The sequence below is a fragment of the Lissotriton helveticus genome, chromosome 3_1, assembly GCF_964261635.1.
Source record: "Lissotriton helveticus chromosome 3_1, aLisHel1.1, whole genome shotgun sequence".
Classification (NCBI taxonomy): domain Eukaryota; kingdom Metazoa; phylum Chordata; class Amphibia; order Caudata; family Salamandridae; genus Lissotriton; species Lissotriton helveticus.
The window spans coordinates 1,798,670,488-1,798,688,162 of NC_136061.1; the positions used below are offsets into that span (position 1 = coordinate 1,798,670,488).

General features: G+C 43.8%; 1 protein-coding gene across 1 annotated transcript in view; it reads left to right on the plus strand.

Moving 5' to 3' along the window:
* The first annotated feature begins 2,393 nt into the window (after positions 1 to 2,393).
* The window catches only part of LOC144823826 (uromodulin-like), a 242,182-nt gene continuing 226,900 nt past the window's right edge, over positions 2,394 to 17,675 (plus strand). Inside the window, exons 1-2 of the mRNA XM_078682687.1 lie at positions 2,394 to 2,530; positions 16,490 to 16,507. Coding sequence (XP_078538813.1) covers positions 2,467 to 2,530; positions 16,490 to 16,507 — 82 coding nt within the window. The 5' untranslated portion in view covers positions 2,394 to 2,466. The remainder of the gene's footprint in view (positions 2,531 to 16,489; positions 16,508 to 17,675) is intronic.

The following is a 17,675-nucleotide window of genomic DNA, read 5'->3' on the forward strand; positions in this document are numbered from 1 at the left end:
CCTGTGACTTATTTTTCATTGTCAACTACATCAAAAAGATAGGAAAACAGTGAGGAAAACAGTGACAAGGTGAAAAGCCATGGCCGGAAAACAACGTGTAATTGTGTAGGATTGTGAAAGTAAGAGGCAAGAAAGGAAATCAAAACTAAGTAGTCTGGGTATTCTGGAACTGAAGACTTGGACAGTGCAGACAGCAGACGTCTGAAAAAAAAAATCGGGGCCTACATTTATTTATTTAAATGAATCACTTCTGTGAAGCAGGAAGTTTGTGCGAGCTGGTTAAATTGCACCTGTGTTAGACCTGGGCATTTCTCGAAACCCCAGAAGAGTCCTGCGTGGAAAGGTACATCTGCCCCTTGTCTGGAAGCTACCCCAGAAGCATACACGAGGGGAAGTGACGTCTAGTCATTCAGTGACCGTGCACTGCAGGTCAGCCGAGAGACACAAAGCACCTGGAGGTGACCCTCACTGGGCCCCTGGCCATCTTCAGGTCCGGTGGTGTCATTAGTTCCCCGTCAAATCTGCCCGGAACCTGGGCTTTCAAATTGACAACGAACTGTCATGCAAAGCCCAAATCCAAAAAGTTACCTCTGCCTGTTTTGGCAAATTACATATGATTAAAAAGATCTCCCCCTATCTGTCCAGGGATTCGATGAGGACTGTCGTGCACGCCCTCATCACGTCCCACTTGGACTATCCTAATAGTCTCTATGTGGGGGGTCCTGCATACCTACGCCATCGATTGCAGATTGTCCAGAACGCAGCGGAAAGATTAATATGCCACATCCCCTATCGTCATTCTATCTCCCCATACTTAAAGAACCTGTACTGGCTTCAGATATCCCACCATATCCAGTTCAAAGCCCTGGTTCTGACTTTCAGGGCACTGAATGGGAAGGGACCAGGCTATCTCAGAAACAGATTGAAGCAGGTCCATTCAGCTCCTGCACTTAGATCTAACCACCTCCGTCTCTTACTCCCCCCCCCCCGTTTCCATCGCTCGAGAAGAGGAGGCAGAGCCTTTGCGGTGGTCACTGCTAAGCTATGGAATTCCCTCCCGCTAAACCTCAGACTGATTGAATCAGAATCTCAGTTTATGTCCAAATTGAAAACATGGCTGTTCTCCAGTTACTAACCTCCATGGTCACTACTGCTGCTGTCCACAGCGCCGGGACACCCCCGGTGGGGGTAGCCACGCGCTTAACAAATTTCATAATATAATAATAATAATAGTTCGGAGACAGGCAGACGCAAGGGCCGTGTCCGTAAAACAGATCTGGAGAAAGCTTGGAGATGACCATGACATGCGAATCACCTACAACCCTACACCTACAACCCCACCCTCCTCCGCTGGATGTGGATCTCTTCCTGTCAGCTCCTCCACACCCCTGTGTTTTTCTCCCCGTCCCTCTATTTCCACACAGTGTGTCTCATTGTCCGTCTCTCTTCCGCATATACACGGTTGGCTGTCCCTATCAATCTTTCTTCAGGCAATGCATGTCATTCCCAGTTGTCTATCCCCGCTTGGTGCGCGTCTCTATCCCTTCATGACTCTCTTCCCCTGAGGATGTCTACCTCTCCTCCAATCTCCCTCTCTTCCATGAGTGTCTTTATTTCTGGGCCTTCCTACCCCATCAGCTCATCTCTCCCTGTCATCTTCTTCCCCGACAGTACCTCTCTAGTCCTGTCACTACCTCTCCCTCAACTTTTCTCTCTTCCTTTTAGTCTATTTCTCCTTTCAGTGCGTCTCTCTTCAGGTTCTGCTGTAAGAGCTGTCTCTCTCTCTTGGTCTAGCTTCCTCTATGTATGTCTCTATCTCTGAGAGGCTCTCTAGTCTCTACGGCCTTAGTTTGCGTCTTCCTCCCTCTCTGCTTGTCAGGCAGTCTCCCCCCCATAAATGTTTCTCTGCCTGTCGCTCTCTCTACTCCCTCGGTGTTCCTCTGTATCATCCCCGAGCTCTCCAGGGTGTATGTCTCTCCCATCTCTCTCTCTTCTTTTCGTTGTGTTTCTACCAATCAGAACGTTTCTCTCACCCTCGGCACCCCCTCTCTCCCTTCAGTGTTTCCCTCTCTCTCTTGCAGTCTCGCTCCCTTAGGTTTTGTCTCAGACTTCATCTCTCTGCCAGTCCCTTTACCCCTCACTGTATCTCTCTATCATTTGTCCCCTACGTATCTCTCTCTTCGTGTTTGTCTTTCTCCCCTCTCATGGTATCTCTTCCCTAAGTCTCTTTCTCTCGTCATCAACCGCTCTCGTCCCTCGCACTGACACTCATCTCCTTGCTGATCTGCCCACTCGCTCTCACTCCCCTCCCTTCTCACCTGCCCACCTCCTGTGCCCTGCCCTCTGCTATATAAACTGAGGGAACCCGGCACTGCAGTCACTCAGAAGAAACTCACAGTCGTTCCTCGCTCTCAGTCGCTGCTCGTCCCGAATACAAGACCCCGAGGGGAGAAGCTGCCCGTGAGGATGAGGCGCCCAGAGATGAGTCTGCTGCTGGGGGTCCTCCTGGCCGCCCTCCTCGGAGAAGCAGGTACCCGCTCGCTTTATTAGGACTACTGTGATGATAGTGGGGGATCTGAGGATGAGGAGCGGCCTCTCTGAGCACAGCCACACCTCAGCTACGATAAGGTGACAGCGCCGTCGAACCTCGGGGGAAAGACGGGGGGCCGTGACTTACAGTCTGCTGCAGGGGTCACCAGACACACTTTAAAAATACAAGGATCTGGGAGCAGGTTCAGAAATGCGGAGTCTGATTTGTTCTGGATCTTTTCAATTATTTTAATGTTTTTTGTCCATCGCTCCATTTGCCAATTATCAGACTGCCTCGGAACGCTGGGGATGCTTCCGTGCAGGGGAAGTGTAGGAGTGAGACGTCACAGTAGTTGGTGCTCGAAGCTGGGAATGGGTGTTCGAGACATCAGGCTTGAAGATGAAGTAGATTTTTCTGAATGTATACTACTCCTGTATAGGTAGATAGTGAAGACCTTAGTGGGCTGGTTTCATGTGGTCGCAATGACTTAGGCTGAGTAGTCTCTCTCTTCTAGCACTGGCACAGTTGAACCTTCTAAATCGCCACCACACATTCACTTATTTCATTTGCACACACTTGATCAGGGCCACTAGAATTATGCGGAAGAGGAGGACCAGCTAATGCGCAGAGTTGACTAAATTATGCAGCAAAAAAAGACATATTATGTGACTTAGGGCCTGATTATGATGGCGGTTGGATGAGCTTCCGACCGCCATCCTGTTTGGGAATGGGAGGGCCGACAGGTAGTCCTTGGTCCCGCCATCAAATTACGATTCAACCACCGTGGAGGCGGTTGGAAATATGCCTCGCAGCATTGAGGCTTGTGCTGCGGCCCGAAAAAGGGCTGCTGCCCAAGCCTCACTGCCATGAGGCATGTTTGTAAACATCTCTGCACTATGTTGCATGCACCCCCAGGCACCATGGAGTGCCTGCCACATGGTTCAGGTATGCTTAGGGGGCACAATAGGTGCCCCCCCCAAGGCCCATAAAGGAGGGCCAAGGGGAAAAAAGGTCCTGTATGCGCCCCCAAACATTTGTCTTGTTAAAATCTGCAGATTATGAGTGTAGGTGTTATTTATCGCACCTGATAAATATCGTTGCCACGGGGTACCTAATTTATTGCTTGCAATATTACAAGTTTATGGGGAATAACATGCAGATTTTGGTGTTTAACGTACCAAAATCCACATGATAGTGTAAAGATCGTATTCTTCTCCTCTGTTAAATTTTGGCAGGTTGCCGAAATTTAACGAGCATTGGTATATACTTAAACTTGTAATTCCAAACCGTAAATAAACAATGGTTTACACACTGGTCAAAATACTCCAACCACATCATAATCAGGCCAAAATACTCCAACCACATCATAATCAGGCTATGTAGCTGATGATGGCTTATGCGGCAAATGTGCCAAATACATAATTATGCTTACACCATAGCCACAAAATTGCATTATTCCAGTGGCTCAGCAAAAGACCTAACCTAAATCCAGCACTGAACCCGCCAAAGAAAGACAACAGCCATACTGTGAAGAGGAAGCAAATGCATACTTAATACAATCATTTATAGATGCTGGCCAAATGCTTGATTACCTTGACCTTGCTTCATGCATGAGATTCAAGCTCCAGACTGCCTTTGACGAGGCCTAACCCTGTCCGATACTTGACGGCAGTGCTTGAAATGGAATTCTAAAGGTACTCATTATCCCAGAGGAAGTTTTCTGCTGAAAAATCACGGATTTCTACTAAAAGTATGGCATCCCTTCCTAGAAATGCTGTACTCTTCCTTCCAAATTACAGAAGTGCAGTCATTCAGTACCCGTGAGTACAGCCCATCCAAAACACTGTCTGAAGGTAATGATAGCCAATCAATTCAGATGACAAATAGAATCTCTGATCTTCGAACAAAGCCTGCTTGCTCCTAGCCCAGTCTTACCTGGAGGAGATCCTGGGGTGGAAGGCGATACACCTTGAAGTTTGACTTGCTACCACTGTTCATCGAAGCAGTGCCACTGCTGGTGTCATAATCTTCTCCTTTGCATTCCAGAAGACTTACAAATAATCATTCGAATGAAAAGCTGACTGCTAGAATGCCCCTCCATATTCCAGACTTAACCTGTAGGGGTACAGCAGAGAAGGCGAACACCCCAACTGTCACCTTTGGGAGTGTCAATGGGGAGACAAGCTGTTATAATATGAAGGCAAAATACACCAAGTGATATCTTCAGGTAGATTTATTCTTCAGAGAAAGACCTGAACATCTTCTTGCCAGACACAGCTGGACTAACTGCTGACTGATGCCACTAGCATGACATCAGCATAGAACCTCTCAAGGCACCATAAGAATGCAACATTCTAAGCAGTGTGACATATGAACAAAGGTAAAGTGATAAAGAACATAATATAAAATATAACACATCTCCCCCCTTTATCAATACAACAAATATGAAAAAAAAAAATAATTGAAGCTGATAACACAGAAAGTCAAGAAACATAATCATTCAAATAAGCAGGTAACCTTCTCTCACTAGCGTCCCTCAAAATACGCGAAGCACCAGACCCATCTCCCTCTCTTGCAGGCATAGCATCCACATCAGATGCATTATCCTCATCACAGAGTGAAGACTCACCACCTTGTTGATTGAAAAATTCAACATCCTTCATCAACATCCAAGGTGAACATTGTTCATTATCTTACCTACTCTCCAGCTTTTCTCCATTCTTGTTTTCTCTCCTTTGGTACAACGCCACCCTCATTAAATTCCACACTTGCCCATTAGTCAATCTAACCCAATTACAACCAACAGCTTTCACTTTTTTTTTTTTTTTTTTTTTAAATCTTTTTATTAGCATAGTGGTAAGAGCAGTAACACATGATATTACTCAGTCATTGGAAATCAGAACCCAACCAACAGCTTTCACTTTAAACGGTCCTCTGAACTTATTTACAAAATTAATAATAATAATTGTGAAGCTTATAAAGCGCATGGTTACACTTACCAGTGTGTCCCCGCGCTGAATAAACCGCTGAGGAACCCGTCCTGGCCTGTTCCTGTGAGGCGCCCAACTCCTGGGCACCCCCCTGGTGAAGCCAGGCATCCTTAGCGATTAGGGCCGGTGTGGAGACTAAGCAAGCTATTGCCCAGAGTTATTATTATTATTATTATTATTATTATTATTATTATTATTATAATTATTATTTACAAAATTACAATACCCTCCAGGCTTTACTTTCACCCAATCTCCAATTTGATAAAAACACTTCACCTTCACAGACTGTTTCTCACACCGTGAATCACCCTTTACTGATTGCTTACGCATCCATGAAGGAAGCAGTTTTGAGCCAGCCTCTCTTCCCCGCATCATCACAAAAGGACTTTTTCCCATTTCGTTATTTACAGTTGTGCGATACGCCCAAAGCATGTTACTCACAGACTCAATCACAGATAAATCAGCTCCATGAGCTAACAGCATTGTACCTTTAACCATGCGGTTGATGCGCTCCACAAGTCCGTTTCCTTGTGGGTTGTACAACGCACAACATGTATGTTTTATACCAACTGAATCTAAAAATTCCTTCATTTCTATTGATGTTAGCTGCATACCATTTGTCAGTTAGTAAGATATCTGGAAAACCTTCCCTTTTGAAAATTTCTCTCAAAACAGCAATGGTGGCTTTAGTTGTGATATTGTTCATAAAAGCAACTTCCACCCATTTCGATTTAGCATCAACCAATACAACTGCATACCTCTCATTCTCATTCAAGAATGAAAATGGGCCAATAAAATCCACGCAAACCTTTTCCCAAACCCTATCCGCCAAGGAAACATGCTGTTGCTCATCAGAAGACCCAATTCCTACCCTCAAACTTTTCTCTGATTCCTTGCAGGCCACACACCTTTCCACCCAATCCTTCACCTGCTGATCCATAGATGGCCACCAATAAAACTCTCCCAACCTCCTTATGGTCATTGTTTGCCCTATATGACCCTCATGCGCTAAACTTATAAGTTTTGCATGCAAACCTTGCGGCGGTACAAATTTATGCTTACGCATGATCACTCCATCCTCGGTTACAGACAACTGATCCACAATCTTTAAAAATGGACGCACACCCAGTGGAACTGAACTTTCCCTTATAATGTCACCCTTCATGATTCTACAAACACCCATGAGTGTCGCATCTCCTTCCATCTCTTTAATCCATTCTTTCCTTTGAATGGCACCATCCAAACTCTCTAAAGCATCGTCAACACTTGCCACGACCTCTTCTGTTGAAAAATCTGAAACCATTGCTTCTTTATCTGGCAGTCTTGACAAGCAGTCAGCAACCCTGTTGCGCCAACCAGGAACATACTCCACTCTACAATCACAATCTTGCATTTTTACCGCCAGTCTAGCCAACCTACCAGAACAATTACTTATTCCTCCTGGCCCTAAAACCTTCAATAATGGTTTGTGATCAGTGCGCAACCGAAAGTGACTTCCCCACAAGAATATTCTAAAATGGCGTGTCACCCACGCCGCAGCCAAAGCCTCCCTCTCTATAACTGAATAGTTGCGCTCAGACTCTGACAATGAACGTGAGGCAAAGGCCACAGTCCTTTCCACTCCACCACGTACTTGTGCCAAAACGGATCCAATACCTACCGCACTGGCATCCACGGTAAGTATATTCCCCAAACCACTCTGAAAAGGGGTCAACACACCCGCTTGAACAATCTCCTCCCTGATTGAATCAAAAGCAGATTGTTGCATTTTGTCCCACAAAAGCATTAGAGCACTGAGCGGTAGGGAGAAAGCTATGGGGAAGTAAGCCTTCAGCCCTCACCTACACCTGCAGGAGAAGCAGCTGAGGAGACCAGCGCTGCATGTTTCAGTTTTATAAAGTTGGATGACCATGGCAGACAATGTCTTCAATATGCAAAGGCGGTCCAGCTAGGGCCTGGAATTATTGTATACAGACACAGGGATTTGACTTGGCCACATCCTCTAGTTTGTTACTCAAGCACTTGGTTAGCCTCCAGTTCCAGTCATATGCCTGCCGACCACACACGAGACCCAACCAATCCAAATGGAGCACCAAAGAATTTCGTAACATACATAGGAGCATTTTAAATACTGAACACTGGATGCAAAACTGACTCATTCTAAATGGAACCATAAACAATGAGCTAAAAGAAATGTACATCTCAGTTGAATGCTATTCCTTGGAAGGGCTTGATTCCCCTATGCGTAGAAAATTTTAATTTAATCTAGGAGGCAGGATGTATAGAATGACATCCAGATGGCCATTTTCTTTTACAAGAAGGTCATCATTCGTCTAAGAATGTGGTCTGCTTATCCATCTTATTCCAGGTGCTCTAAGTCAAATTCTTAAAGATAAAGTCCTTTCCACCAAGGCTAGAATATTATTCTCTACTTGTAATTGTAAGAAATGTCAAACTGTCCAGAATGTTGGTATTCTGATGGTCTCAACAGAATACTGTTCACTGCTGTAACATAATACATAGGAATATGTTTATTGTATGTGCATGATTGCAAACAGCTTTATATCAACGTTCTATCCTGTCTCGAAAGCAAGCTTGCCATTCCCTCTATGATTACAAATTGTATATCAACAGGTGAACTATTAATCAACCTTCTCCCTAAGGTGCTGCACATTAGATCACAGTTTCTCTTCCTCCAGTACCTAAAATCCAAAATTGTCATGTGTTCTTCTTCGGTGCAGAACCAACCTGTTCCAAGTTCACAAAAGATCTTTCATCTGATCTTTTTCGCCGTCATCTTGATTATGACCCAGGCTCTTTGCCAATGTAATTATAGGCATCTTGTTGACCAACACACAGACATGCAATGAGTAGAAGCTCCATACTAATGCGATGCTTACTACTCACTTGGGAGAGAATGGGTGAGGGAAGGACTCCGACTCATATCCGAATAATCAAGTACTCTGGTCTTCATCGGTACTAGGATAACTGAGGGGTCAAACTCTTCATTCTTTGACACTGGTAACCATCTAAAGGCCTCAGGATGATCATGAACACACTCGAAGGCCTCAGTACTCCAGTGAAATCCATCCAGGGTCTTTCATTTGTCCATTCCAGGGCACGTCTTGCCCGAGCCCCACCTGGGTCGTGATTGTCAGCTCTACACTATCTCGAGCAGAGTAACATAAATCTGTTGGTCACATTGTTATTAAAATAAGAGAGTGGGTTTACCTCCTTGACTCCAACAATGACTCTTTTTTCCTCTTGTTGTGACCTGGATATAACCCACTACCTTCCCTGTATATTTTTGTTTCAAACTAAACGTAGCTGTCCACGGTACATGAAATGTCTTTCTCCATTTCATTATATACTACACGTCCCTTTACTTAACTATCAAAAAGGTCTGGACTTCTCTTTACACCTGTTTGTCTGTCGAGCATCAATTTTCGCCTCCTCTCAGTTTGCTCCCCTTTATTTTATATTCTCTGTCCAGACTCACCCCACACGGCTTCTTTGAAGCAACTCTCAATCTTTTCAGTCTTTGAGCTCCCGATGGTCTGGTTCATTACATTGATACATATTTCATGGCAAATTGCTCTTCGCTGAAAAATTCACAATTCTACAGTAAACAAACCCCAAGTGTTCTTCTAGTCTCTAACCCATGATATTTTAGTCATTTATGGAAATAGGCCTTAAATTATTTTCCTATGAACTGATTTTTGGATGAAAATGTTTCTATTATTTATACTTGTTTCATATTTACCAATATCTATGCTAGACTATCAATCAACCATATGCAGTGCGTTTGCGTGTGGGGTATCATGCTAACACAGGTCCAGAGCTGTATGATGAACAGTACTGCAGCACCCCTTTAAATGTTGACAACTGATGCCCAAAGAGAATCCAGTGAAATATTTTCCCACAAAGAAAAGTCCATATTTCTGCTTCTGAACATGCTAGAAAACCAGTGAAGATATATCAGGTCCCTGTAATGAGTGCTTCCTGAATTATAACTGACTCTAAATTAAAACCTTCATTCTGAGATGGGCCAGATTTAAGAATTGAGGGCAAGTCAATGAGTGACCAGGACTGAATCTCCAAGGAGCCAGAAACATATGCATCACCAACAAGAGGGACAATAAGACAGACTCTGGTGTTATGGTTAGTGATGACATAAGTGGACTATAAAGTTGGGAACATGGGGAAGAGGCACGAAAAGCTGATAGCAAATGGCAACACTGAAAAGTTGCATTTGATTTTAAATTCGTGCAAATTAAAAATTCACAGCAATGATGACAAATGAAGTGCCGATGTGCGTCAAATGTCTATTTTGAAGGATGAGTCATGTACTGCACTGCCTCCTGGGCTTTTCAAACTGGGGGCATCTTTCAAAAGACTGTTTCAGGACATGGGTTATTTTTTAGTTATTCCCAGAGGAGTATTAGGCTGCTGCCTCGCATGACTTTTTTACCAACACATACAATGTAATAGTAAAAGAGAATTAATAAATTTGACATCCATACTATTTTGAAGTACTGCCAAAGTGAGTAATCCAGAAGGCTTCTTTGAAAAGCTACTTTTGAACTTTTGGAAAACCCTTGATCAGTTTCTGTTCCTCGAAAAAGTTAGGGGTAAATGAAATGTAATCACCGGAGGACACGCTTAACGGGGAATATAATTACGTTTAAACAAACTCAATTTGATCAAAGGATTTTTCTGTAATTTTCCCTCAGTTTATCTGTCACTTGTAAATTTAAAAATCATTCACTAATAGTTTTTACAACTCTGTGAACTCTTTACTACACAATATACAGAAATATAACATTTGAAACTAAAGAACATTAAGAATGAGTGAAAAGATAAATTAAAATCCAATCCACTTAAATAGCCTTGAAGAAGTCCTCTCGGTCCCCTAAACCACATAGGGTTTAAATGTTTTTAAGCAATTGTTAACTTTGGGTCCTTTAGTTAATATTTATTTTCTCGGCAGTAGTCATTTTGTCAGTTGGAACCCCTTTTAAGGTCGAGCATTCAAGACCTCTTGTCTTGTCTTGACTTTAGTATATACTTATATGTGAATGTACTTTGTGGGCTCAGGAGATCAGCCCTAGGAATTGTCTGCTTTCCCTTAGGGACTTTTTTTCTGTTCAATTGCCTCTATTTAAGTGTCTTGACAGAAAACGACCAGTAGAGGTCAGTAAAATACCAGAATTGCTGTCTGCTGAGGGGCTTTTTTTTTCTGACTAATGCCTCTATGTAACTTTCTTGATAGAAAACGACCAGCAGAGGTCAGTAAAATATCCCTTTAGAATTCTCTAGATTGCAGTCCATAGAAATTGTCTTACACGAGCACCCGTAGACAATAATATTTTTTTCAAATGTTGTATTTTCCAGTGATATGACCACTGAAGGCCCTGATTTTATATTAAACACAGCGCTTTGAAATTTACCATTTCCAGCTGAAAGGAAATATTTCTCTCCCTGTAATCTCATACCTGGCATGTCATGCAGTTTAGTGCTTACTTTCCGTCCATGTTAAAGAGCAGTAGATGTTTCAGCACCCAGGCTAATGTGCTGCATAGCTAAATACACATAAGGTCCCAAAGGAGAGACCGATTGCATTGCAAATGTTTGTTTAATCCAGAGTTTGGTCTCATATGGAAAACTGTTGCTTACGTTCAGGTAATTGAAGAGCACCAAACAGTTTGTCTTCGGGGAGATTCCCTCCTATAACCCTCTGAAAGTTCAAAAGGATTCCAGGCCAAAGTTCTTCAGCAGTTGCAGTCATCATAATTAAGGAACTGGTTCCCTTTCTCGGGTTTACTCCTCCAGCACCTCTCATTAACCTCACTTTTCCCACAGTACATTGTAACCAATATTTTCCTAAACAGATTTTCTGGCGCATGTGACAATGTCCTATATCTAGAATTGCCCTGGGGTTGTCTCAGGGAATGCCAAGCTATCATTTATGCTCGTCTTCCCCTCTGGCGCGCCTCAAGTAGAGAAATGTTGCCCTGATGAGGAGCCAGGCAATATATCAGCCAGATCAGCTCCTCATCTGTTTTTATTAAGAATATTACTTATGATGGAAGTAGCTGTATCTGTTCTTTCTGGTCCCCACAAAAGATAGTTTTCATTAACTCTCCTTAATGTAAGGAAGTTGAGGCTTTCTGTCTTGGAGGGGGTTCAAATTTCCTGACTACTTTATTAATCCTGATGAACCAAAAAGGTCTACCAGTATTGTACCACGTTATAGCCAATTAATCCATCTCTGTTTGTTGGAAAGATTCTCTCCTTATTGTTCCAGAGACGATCATGCTTTGTATTCTAAATGTTTAATGTGCAACCTTTAGAGAGTTCACGGCCGGCTATCGGAGCACATGATGAGACGGTTACTTTCTGTTACTACTTTTTGGAGTACACAGAGTCGGTTTGGCATAATGTGCCACCACCTCCAACACCAAACCCCAGTGGTGCAGTCTGGCATAACGGCATAGGATGTTAAATACCACTACCTGATATCCAAGTCATAAATCCAGTACATGTATAGGCTGTGTTCCCCCTCTTCTGTGCAAGGCAATCTGAACAGCAGGAAGTTTTTCTGTTTGGATTTGGTCTCTTTGAGATGCCGGTGTCTGGCCAGGACATCTGCATTGATGGTCTTCTTACCTGACCTGCAATAGAACTGGAATTTGTATGTATTTGGCCCGATACGTATAATGTCAGTGGCATCCAACTTTGCCTGTGTCTTTATGAAAGTGAGAGAGTTGTTGTCGGTTCTCATGAGGAACCTGGCCACACAAAGCTTGAAATAATTTCTCAGCTATGTTCCCTTCTAAAGTGTTGCACTCAAGATTGCGAATTTCATAGTTCTTTACTGACCCTGACACAGTGAGGTTGGAGTATCTGTGTGGACCTAACCCTTCCCTGTCACAAAACCTAAACCCTCATGGCTGTCATGTACATGAAGCAAGCACGGTCATAGCTGGGCGCACCTGAATCTAAAGAGCTCCTGGACCTTGTGATGAAGCGGCTCAAGAGCACCAGTGTTCTGTTCCTCTTTAGTATTCCGAGGAAATGACATTATCTGCTCAGTCGGTGCATGGGGGATTTTGGGTACCCAAGTCACAAATCGTGTGATCATCACACACCCGGAAAAGTTTGCTAGTCTTTCCCCATGTTGAGGTGAAGCAATGTCCTCAGGGCCTCCACTTTCACTAGGTCCCACTCAATGCCTTTCGCTGGGGAAAAAGAGGCCCACCGGCTTGACACAGCAGTGACAAAAGCACCATTTGTTAAGAGACCACTCCTGAGCTCAGTTCATGCAGGCAATCCGGTACATACTAGAATCCTTGCTAGCACTTCTTCAGTGTGTTTCTGAAGACAATGATTTCATTCAAGCAGACTACAACTTCTACGATCTTCAGGACTCTCACCGTGCATTCCATGAGCTGCTGAAAGATTGGGGGATGAAGGGGAGTTCTCTGAATACTCTCTGGGGCCCCCTAAACCTGCAGAAGCAAAGTAGAAAGCTGGACGATTTATGCATTTTGTCAGTTTTTTTATTCATTGGTGTCCAGCATTACCCATGTCTGAAATTCAGAAACGAGAACCAATGAATTCAGATCAGTCGACCAAGGGTATTTACGCACTTGAACCATTGCTGACAAAGGAGCATGTGTGGTTGTTGGGGGTTCAATGGACACGGCACACATGGTCTTCATTCGTCTTCTTCCAGGCTACTAAGATTGGTGCAATTTACAGATTTCAAGACTCCTGGATTATTCATGCTTCTACCTCTGCCTCCTCTCGCCTTCAATAGCAGTGGCTTCATGGTACCTCAACCTTCCTCTGAGAGTGGAATGCGCCTAAAGGCAGATTTTGTATTCCACCTCTTGGGCCTATTTTATATCAAAGTGCAAAAGATTCCTGACAAACTATAGCTCCTTTCACGCAGAAACGGCGTTCTGTGCTATGGCTGCTACATGCACACCTGTCAGGCAGAGTGACATGTTGTTGCTTGAGGTTGGAGATTGGTATAGTCACAATTCATTGTGGCTGGTGGATAAGGAGCACTAGCGACTCATTGAATAAGATTCCTTCCTTCTTGGTGTCTCTGCTTGAAGATGCTATCACAACTTATCTTCTGCAGGTGGCCTCCAGCCAGAAGTTAGGTCACTTGATCATTTGGCACTACCCTGCAGAAATGGTCACAGCATGTCCTCTGAGAAGGTTGACTTCCTCGTTAGTTGCTTCAGTAGGTCATCCTGGCAGCATCGTGGGTGGGTGCATCTATATGATGTGAAATTAGTCGTCTCAGACAGGTCTGGGCACAGATTGTCAGCTGAAGAGAATATTAGTCATTTACTTCTTCCCTTTGAAAAGTAAAATTATTATAGCTTCACACTCCCATGCAATCTGCTGGGGCAGTCTTACTGTATTCTAGGGCTAGATGGGATTTTTCTCCAATGTCTCCAGTGGTCACATGCAGGTGGGAAAAGTGGAGTTCTGCCGCTGCCCCGTCAACTAGATCTCTTAGGCAGCATGGTGGTTTCGGTGTTCAGTTCTCTTAAGCGATCCCCTCTTGAACTTTTTTGCCGTATGTTTTCAGCTTATGCGTCTCTAACTGCCTCACAGAAAACTATCACTGGATGGCCATATGGTCACTCATGTTGAATTCATTCAAAACCAAAATAATCTATTTTCCTCCAACTTCAGCACCTCCTGCTTCTCACCTTCCTGGTAATTTTCTGCCAAACAACATGGCCACAGAATCATCATCCAGGAACCCTATTTCACACTTTGATTCTAAAATGACCGTGTGCACATTCATGACCAACATAGTCTCAGCCACAAGATTCCAGCCACTGAACACAGGTCAAATCCGTTCAGGCATTGTTTTCACGATATCACAGACCCTTATCTTCTCATTAGTCCTCTTCAAGCTGGACTTTTGCAAAGTCTGTTAGTTGACAAACCCCTTTGAAACCACTGATAAACATTGCTGCTAGAACTTTTTACAGTCTTCTCATACATATACCTACATCACATTATGTCACCAAGCCGACATGTTATTAGGGATAACTGTAGCTATTTACAACCACATAAACCTTATTTTCAAAGCCGCAGATGGTACCGGCTGAACGACCTATCTACATTCAAAGTCTCCATATCATGGCAAGACCTCTGTATGCAGCATTCAAATGCTGCTCCTTTCTGCCTACTAGGACCTCTGCTGGAACTCCCTTCCCAGTGACTCTAGCTCATTCTCAGCACTAAACGCATCCAAAATGCCCCTGAAGGATCACTCCACCACACTGATGCTACTGCAGTATCCTCTCAATAGATATGTAGCGGCTTATTTACAATATCCTTGCGTCACTGTTACCCACATTAACAGTGATGCTTCGGTGGCGCAAGGGGCTTGTAAATAAGCCCCTTAATGTTGATGTGTGTAATGTTTTGTGTTGTGCAATTACCAGCAACCAGTCACTACACAATTTATATTTATACCCACCAAAACTTCTTCTGACCTATTCATCCAGAATATTGTTCCTTTGCACAAAATGTCTTATTGATATGCTCATTCTGCTGATCATTAATTAATATAAGGATTCTTTCAACATCAGCTACAGAGACTCTCTGGATACTTCTTTCCCTTAGATCACTCAGAGGAGGTCAATGGCTCTTTCAAGGTGCAGAGCATGTATGCAGTGCAAACGGTAGTAGGCAACATGGCTCAGTGCTCCTCAAGTTTTCACGCTATTCGCTGTCAGACGCCATTTGTCAAGGCTCAAAGCGCACAACATTTCCAAACATGGACTGTCCTGCCAAATCAGCCTCCAGATATGGACTCTTCGCCCCCTGCAGAATAATACACACAGTGGTGCAGACCTTCCAAAAACGCTTGTCTCTAGTTATGCGGCAAAACTACAGACGAGTTTCTGCTCATGCCCGGAAAATATATAATTCTTGATTGTCCATAATCTCCTTTATTTCCCCTGAAGCTAATTGCTTTCTAGTCCGGATAGCCAGAATATGGCCGACTCTCTCGCTTAGCTCAAAAGATTGCTCTTTCTTAGCTAAATATTTTGCTGCTGCCTTACTACTGATATCCTCTAGTACCTCCGCTGGAAAATATATAATTCTATCACACATAATATTCGCCATCTCTCCAGTCTGATTGCAAAGACCTTATGTTAACTTCTGCAAATATCTACGTGAAGTGGTGTAGGTTTCCTGCAGTGTGTGTATTCTCTAACAAAAAAACATAACAGAATTAAGTCATCCACCCTTCCATGTATTGGAACATATGGAGAGGCTCTTTAGAAGGGCCTCTGCTTCTTTGCCATCAGTAGTACTTCTGGCTTGATGAGCTTGGGTCTCAGCCTCACTGTGACTGTAACGTATCGTTGTGACTGTAACACACTTGCCTCCAGAAGAGAATCGCCGTTTTAGTCCTTGGCCTGCCTGCTCCAGAGGGTTTAGGGGGGCTCATTTCATGCACCCTTCAAAAGTTGTAAGCTCTATCCACATCCACTCTATCAGCGGGAGGGCACTCGCTAGACACACGCCTGCACACCATATAGAAACTCAATGTGACAGTGTGTTTTCCCATTGTGTAAATTGCGGCGTGTCCGATGCAGTAGTGAATAAACTCCACCCTGTGGGTTGAGAGTGGTAGCAAGGGTTGCGCACGTCAATGTTACAAAAAAGTTATAACATTGCGTACCGCAGCATCATAGCAGAAACGGACGGCTCTTTAGTGCATGTATTACTGTGATTTGCGTTCTAATCTCTGCCAGGACGGCCCTACAAAACCCTTAAGTCAACCTCTGAAATCCGGGCCAAGATGTGGTTTGATAGATATTGTTGAGTTTTACCACTATTGCAAGTGCTCAGTATTTGAAGTTTGCTTATTAACTTCTTTGAGATATAAATAATATTTATTTTCTCTCTCTATCTACAGGAGCGGTGACATGCTTTGGTAAGTGCCTCTTTTTATCATATGCATGTTGTGCTGGGACTGGGCAATGAGAGTAGGTCTGCACTGATAATGTATACTTTGCAATGATCATTAACCCTTCTGCTGCCGGTGTGAAAGGATGGCTTGTTGGGCATGTAGAGGTCAAGGTGGTGGATGTGCGAGGTGTAGTGTTATTGGAGATGGATGAGCAAGACAAGGACCTGCACCCGGACACTACCCCAGGTCAACCGGGAGATTGGTTGATAAAGAGGGGTGTGGTGGCCTGGAAAAGAAGGTGTGATAAATCACCTCTCCATCACACAGACACCGAATCATAGTCAGAAGCAAGCTTTAACCACAGTAGTACTACTGCAGCTACGAATGAGATAGTAAAAATGTTGCAGCTATACCTATCCATCCGTAGTTAGTTGCAACCAAGGATCAACATTTACAACACCAACTTTTACACATTGTTTTAGGGAGCGCTTGCTGATTGGTATAAGTAAAATAGAGAATGCTTCTACCCATGAGCACTTGGTTGGTGTTTAAACAAGCATTTGCAATGCAATAGGTCTCGCATTTACGCAAGTTTGAGCTATTGGCATTGTAAATGACAATGCACTTTTTTTAATGTTTTGGTTTTTAAAACATAAATTAAAGACATTGTCATTTACAATGCCAATAGCTTCAACTCGCGTAAATTAGAGACCTATTGCATTGCAAATGCTTGTTTCATCCAGCTACTTGGCACTGCCCTGCATGGAAATTCCTACCTGGAGAATGACAATGCTGTCCAGAACAGGAGAAGTGTGGCTCAATGGTTAGAGCGGCAGACCCTGATACAGAGCTCTGGCCTGGGACCAGGGTTCAATTCTCGCCTCGGCGGGTCTTGGGCTCAATTTCCTCAGACCTGATAATTCTCGCCTCGGTGCCTATTCTAATCATGGGTCCCACTCTGCAACTCTGGGCAATAGCTTGCTTAATCTCCACAACGGCCCCAACAGCGCTGGGATGCCTGGCTTCACCTTAGGGGTGTCCAGGAGTGGACATCTCACAGGGAAAAGCCAGGAAGGGTTCCACAGTGGTATGCGTTACAGCGCCAGGACACCCCAGTTGGGGTATTAGTGTGCTTTACAAGTACAAGTTACATTACATTACAATTTCCCATTCCTTCCTGACTTCAGTGACC